Source organism: Vigna angularis, chromosome 6 (assembly GCF_016808095.1).
Source record: "Vigna angularis cultivar LongXiaoDou No.4 chromosome 6, ASM1680809v1, whole genome shotgun sequence".
Classification (NCBI taxonomy): Eukaryota; Viridiplantae; Streptophyta; class Magnoliopsida; order Fabales; family Fabaceae; genus Vigna; species Vigna angularis.
In genome coordinates, this window is record NC_068975.1 from 31,533,623 (window position 1) to 31,540,660 (window position 7,038).

General features: G+C 34.9%; 1 protein-coding gene across 1 annotated transcript; it reads right to left on the minus strand.

The window, feature by feature from the left end:
* Positions 1-1,710: 1,710 nt before the first annotated feature.
* Positions 1,711-3,092, minus strand: LOC128197402 (uncharacterized). Its single transcript, XM_052879171.1, has 3 exons — positions 2,860-3,092; positions 2,503-2,760; positions 1,711-2,418 (listed from the first exon to the last, which is right to left on the minus strand). Exons 1-3 carry the CDS (start codon positions 3,075-3,077, stop codon positions 1,890-1,892), a joined length of 1,005 nt encoding a protein of 334 aa, XP_052735131.1. The 5' UTR covers positions 3,078-3,092; the 3' UTR covers positions 1,711-1,889.
* Between the last annotated feature and the right edge of the window lie 3,946 nt (positions 3,093-7,038).

Genomic DNA, 7,038 nt, shown 5'->3' on the forward strand with positions numbered 1-7,038 from the left:
GCTGAGCATCCAGGTGGCATCCTTCGTGGATTTTTTTCATTTTTAGAAATTATTAACTAATGTTAAATATATTAATAAATAAAAATATAATTAGAAATTATTAAACATATCAAGTAATGTTTCGTTTTTTGGGTAGCTTCTGTCTGAGAAATTGGGGAAATCTGCGAAGTTAGGGTTCGTTGGAGGTGTGCTGGCATTTGGGGAGCACCGCTTTTGCGTGAGAAATTACTCAGCCATACCCTTTCGTTTTATGAAATTGTAGTGATGTATCGGTGGTTTCGAGTAAAAGCTTGTAACATTTGGTGGTGAATCACGTGGAGGAGTTTTGCGTGAGAAATTACTCAGCCATACTTGGTGTCTTCAAAGTTGGGGAAATCTGCGAAATTGGGGAAATTAGAAACATTAGGGTAGCTCGTGGTTGTATTTTGGGGTCAGGTAGCTCGTGGTTTTATTTGAAGGTGAAATCCCTAAATTAAAATTGTGTGATAGGAGGTCGAAGACAATGTCGAAGGAGCACTCTTGGTATTCATCGAGTTGCAGTGCCAGGCGGAAGGAAAATGGTACGCCTTCACCGATCTGCTACTGTGGTCAAAGTTGTGTGGTGAGAACTGCCAAAACTACGAAGAATCGGGGCAAGCAATTTTGGGGATGCTCCAAGTATAAGGTATGTTACATTGAACTCAACCTAATTAAGTTCTGGTACTGTTTGTGAGAAGAAGGTGGTACTCCCTAATGAAGTTGAATGTTGTCTTTACAGAATGGTGGTGAAGAAAGTGGTTGCAACTTCTTCGAATGGTGCAATGATATTGGTGGTGACGAAAGGGGAAGTTTGTTCAACAGTGAAGGAAAGAAAGAAACACTAGTGAAGAGTGAAGACATGGATAGTACTAGGAAAATGATACTGAATTTACAAAAATCAGTTTTCATTGTTCAAAAGTTGATGAAGGTGGTGATGTTGTTGGTGTCTGTTTTATGTGTAATACAGATAGTTTTAGTTTCAATGTTGATGAGGAAAGGATGATTTGTTGTAACTTTGTTGTAGGTTTGGTCTGTTGTAATGAAATTAATGAAATGAATGAAATGGAACAGTTGTTATAAATTCAGTCCATATACTGTGTACATAATTACTGCTAAATTACAACATTGTTATAATGCTAAATCATATTTATAGAATAAGCAGTTTCAATTTATAGAATAAGCAGTTTCATTGTTCAAATGCTAAATTACAGCATTGTTATCCTGATCAGACCACAATTTGATAGCTAAATTACGAGCGCCCTCTTAGCTCGCTGGACGCGCGTCCACTGAGCGTTTTTTCTGGAGGATCGTCCACTGGGCGAGCGTTCTCTCGTGCGTCCACAGGGCGAGCGTCCTCTTGATGCGTGCGCACTGGACGAGCGTCCACTGGGCGTATTCGCTGGACGTGCGTCCACAGGGCGAGCGTCCTCTTGATGCGTGCGCACTGGACGAGCGTCCACTGGGCGTATTCGCTGGACGTGCGTCCACAGGGTGAGCGTCCTCTTGATGCATGCGCACTGGACGAGCGTCCACCTCTCGTTGTGCGAGCGTCCGCGCGTGCGTCCACTCTGGACGAGCGTCCACCTATTCTGGACACACTGGTCGACCGTCTCCGAGCGAACGTCCGCTCGCTGTCGTCGACAGGTTGACGAGCGTTCCATTAAAGCAAAGATAACATTCCATAAAAGCAAAGATAACATTCCATAAAAGCAAAGTTGTCATTATAGCAAACTGGTATTAATCAGAAAAGGTTCACGATCAGAATTGTTTACATCAGAATTTTTTACATAATTACAAAACTAGGAGGTTTACATCAGAATTGTTTACGATCAGAATTGTTTACATCAGAAAAGGTTCACGATCAGAATTGATTAAGGCTGATTTGATGATGGTATGTTTTCTTCATTTGTTGGGTTGCTTTGTTGTGTTTGGTCAGGGTTCAGTTCACCATCTTGGGTTGATTTCTGGCAAGAAGTTCTGTTGTGACCCACCTCCTTACAAATGCCACATCTTTTATGCATGCCACCCTTCCTCATTCTTGTGTCGTCCTTGACTAACTCCCATTCCTGCAACCTTCTTTTCTTCTTAGGCCTCCCTGGCAATATTCTCTTTTTTGGAGGGAGCACATCATTATATGGGGTAATTTCCCACATATTCTGACCATTAACTGGATACACAATGGAAGAGTAGATTTCTTGGTATGTTGACTTCCTAAAACAAACAGGGATGAAATCATCTGCATCTAAATTCAGAAACTTCATAACAGCCAACGCATGACAGCATGGAATGCCCGAGATAGCCCATTTCCTGCATGTGCATTCAACTTTGTCTATATCAACTATAAACTTGTCACCAACTTGGGACACATGACGAACTTCAAACAACTGCAGTGCTGACCAGCTGAAAAAACAGAATTAAAATTTAGAAAGTACGCATACACTTAAATTGTTGAACACATGATAAATGAAAATATTTTACGGTTACCTTGGAATCCAAAATTTGGTTAGCCGGGACTCCTTATTAAGTCTACTCTTGATTTTTGGACAAATCACCCCAGACAATGAGGCTATTTTTGTTCGGTTTGTTGCCCATCTGTTCATCAAGTAAAGGCGGATATCCTCCAACATGGTTATGATTGGCTTTGACCTTGTATGCAGCATTACACTGTTGAATGCCTCTGACATGTTGTTTACCAAAGTATCACACTTAGCATTGGTCGTAAACCTTGATCGTGACCAGTATCTACATTTGAAGACATTACGAAATATGGGTATCACAGTCTGCCACTTCCACAACTATGAATTGAATCACATTTCAAGAGATTTTGAAATATCATCATACCTTGGAGGAATTTTTATAAGGTATTTGAATGCCTCGAGATTGACTTCCTTTATATTTCTCATTTCGGTTTCCCAGGCTTGTGGATGAGTTGCTGTAGCTGCCTTCCACATCATCCGCTTTAGCTGCTTTGAAGGGAATTTTTTCCTGAAATTTGCGTACAGGTGCCTAACACAAAACCGATGATCAACTGTAAGGAGCACCTCTTCAAAAGCTTGCATTAAGCCCTGTAATTTGAAATTGACAGTGTTGTTAAAGGTATCATATCAATAATAATGAAAAGGTTTAATATGTTATTAGGAAAAAAGGGCATGTGAATAACCTTTTGTTGATCTGATATGAATGTCAATGATGCATGTACTGCCTCCCCCCTGATGTCTTCATCCAGAAGTTCCAAAAACCATTTCCATGTTTCTTTATTCTCTACTTCCACAATGGCATATGCTAGAGGTAGCATCTGGTCATTTGCGTCTCTTGCAATAGCAGTTAGCAATTCACCACCATATTTACCTTTTAAAAAAGCACCATCCAGTCCTATAATTGGCCTGCAAAACACAAAACTGTCCTTGCAGGCCTTAAGACAAACGTAAAACCTCTTGAAAATATGGCCTTCGATATTCTCTTCCACTTCCACCTTCACTGTGGATCCAGGATTACGAACTAACAGCTCATTCGCGTAATCATAGATCCTTTTATATTGTTCTTTGAAACACCCATCAACATGTTCGGAAGCAATGGACTTTGCTCTAAAAGCCATGGATCTAGATACACCAACATTCCACTTTCTACTTATCTTGTCACGAATTTCCCCTACCTTCACTTTGGGATTTTCTCTCACGGTATTCTCCAACCTTTTACTCAGCCATTTGGAATTAAGTAATTTCACTTTGTGCTCTCTACTACAAGTGTGGTTGTCAACAACAGTCCTTAATTGCCACGTTTGGATTGCATTCATATAACCACAATATGCCATCCAGGGGCACTTTCCTTTAGCACCCATACACTTCACTCTAATTCTCTTCTTATCATTTTTAAGATATGTTAGATTTCTCCCATTTTCTACTGCATATGTTTTTATGGCATCCAGAATATCTTGCTTGTTAGAAAAATAAGTGCCCAGATCCCATTTGTAATCCAGCATTGTTTTAGGCATAGTAAATGTTACAAACTTTCCATAACTTTCTTCCTCACCATCTTCTTCGTCACTTTCTCCTCCATTAACCAATTCTTCTGATTCCCAATTATCATCAGACAGACCTCTATCATTCTCAGTATTAATACCATCCTCAACATCACTATCGGAAATGCGAGTCTGTGATTTCTGTGATGGTCCATCATCTTCCACATCAACTTCAATTTCACCAAACCAATTCTCAACTCCCTGCCCTACCTCTTCTTGGATATCACAGTCAACTAGGTCATCCATACTAGTAACATCCACATTGCAATCAACATTGGCATCCTCACCACTGCAACTCCAACTACGAACATCAACATCACATTCAACTTCAATTTCACCTCCTACAACATCATCTCTTTCACGCTCACCCACATCAGATTCAACTTCAAGTTGAACTTCCACAACATCATCTCTTTCGGTCTCACCCACATCACATTCAGCTTCAATTTCACCTTCTACAACATTGCAACACCAATATAAAGCACAACAACAATTACGGTCTACTACGGCACTTCAAACATGGGGGACCACTTTCAACACAAATTTCTATAACAACATAAATAACACACTACCACACCACTTCGAACATGGGGGACCACGACTGACCATGCATCATTGTCAAAATTATACAAAGAACTAAACATTTACTAACCTGGACACGTGCTACACCTCCAACGACCTCCGCGAAACTCCTCCACGTGATTCACCACCAAATGTTACAAGCTTTTACTCGAAACCACCGATACAGCACTACAATTTCATAAAACGAAAGGGTATGGCTGAGTAATTTCTCACGCAAAAGCGGTGCTTCCCAAATGCCAGAACACCTCCAACGAACCCTAACTTCGCAGATTTCCCCAATTACTCAGACAGAAGCTACCCAAAAAACGAAACATTACTTGATATGTTTAATAATTTCTAATTATATTTTTATTTATTAATATATTTAACATTAGTTAATAATTTCTAAAAATGAAAAAAATCCACGAAGGATGCCACCTGGATGCTCAGCTTCCACTTCATAACAAAGTTAACGTACGTTAACTACATTTAACGGAGATCCTATAATTGAATCACATTTACCAAATTAGGGACCCAATTGATCACTTTAAAAATTGGAGGACCCAACTGAAACGAACCCGCAAATATAGGGACCTCCGAACCTATTAAACCTAAAAGTTAATATAAATGACAAATCACCTCTGTTTCTTTAAGTAAAAATATGTTGGATAATAAAAGACTAATTGTCGTCACCTACATTGCTAATTAAGATTATACTTTTTTAAGTATCATAAGTGATGATAGATAAGAAAAGATAACAATTATATCATATAATTAACAAAAAAAAATTAAATTACAATAACTCAGTAAAAAAATATAATTTTTTTATTACTTAATAAATAAAAATAATAATTCAAACTTGATTAAAATATCTAAATTTATAAAAAAAATTGAAACTCAATTAAACCTATTTTTTTTTAATCTTCTTATCAAATTATTCATTTTATTTCACATTTCTTTCCCTTTTATGTTTATTCTTTTGGAATTATTAGTGTTGCGTATATATCAGCGGATAAACAAGAAGAATAAAAGAATAGGTTTTAACCATAAAAATGTGTAAGGAAAAAATAAATAAAGAGAAAAAAAAAAGTATGTTGACAAAGAAGAGAGGAAGAGAGAAAGTGAGAAGTGAAGTTTGTGTGTAATTAGAAAAAGAAAAAAAAATGAAGAAATGGAAATTCTAGGATTTTAAAGAAGGTAAATATAATTAAATAGTAAAAATTAAAAATTTTTAACTTAAAATATTTTTGGAATAAGAAAAAAAATGTAGGGAGAGATGTAATGGAGAGCTCTCCCCGTATTGGTTATTTCTTTTCTTTGTTTTCCTTTTTTTCAGTTTCATTTATGGGTTTCGGCTTTAAATTTTCATTTGTAGCAACAAGGTTAGTGGGCCTGGTCTCATATTTTCCGGAAATGAAAAGTAGGCCTTACATTGACTTTGGAATCATTAACTCATGGACGTCATGATGAGAAATAAATAAATAAGTTTATGTATAAATATATTATAAATATAAATTGTAAAAAATATTTATTTTTTAACATATGAATTATATTTTGGATTTATGCATGATAAAAAATTATATTGAGATAAAGATTATATTTGACTAATAAACTTTGTAGAAAATATTAAAATTAGATTTAAAAAATAAAAAAGGTAAATGAAATGAAAAAAAAAGACTAAGAAATTTTTATAAAGCACTGAAATTTTTTAAAAATCGAAAAAAAAAATTCTAGTTAAAGAAAAACTCATAAAAATATTATCATTATATATATATATATATATATATATATATATATATATATATATATGTGTGTGTGTGTGTGTGTGTATTATTTAACTATTTAAATAAATTTGATGTTATATGTGTCAAGAAAAAACGATACAAAATTAATTATTTTGTTTGAATTAAATAAATTTATTTTAACTAAAACTACAAAAAGTCAACTATTTTTTGTAATGAGTTTATATAAGTAATTAATCATTGAAAACAAAATAAAAAGGTGAAAAAGTTAAACACAAAATTTAACTATTACTATTAGATATGATATGTTTATATTTATTTGACATACAACATAAGAATAAAATAATGATAAAAAATAAAATTTTATATTTTAAAAAAAAGAAAATAAAAATAAGAAAAAATATAATCTCTGTAAAAAGTTTATATATGTTAAAGTATATTGTTTTTTTACTATTTTGATAGTTTTATCATCAACCATAAAAAAAGTAATCCTCTACTAAGACATAAAAACAACATCTAGTGTTTCGATCTGCAGTTAAAAAACACAATAAAAGAAAAGAAGACATCTACAGTTTAAAATTTTCTTCTTAAATATGGACATTGGATAAAATTGAAGGTGGTAAGGTAACATAGCATAACATGTAATTAATTCTCACCAGTTCGAAGCAATATTATTTTCCTTTTGTTTTGTTAAAAAGG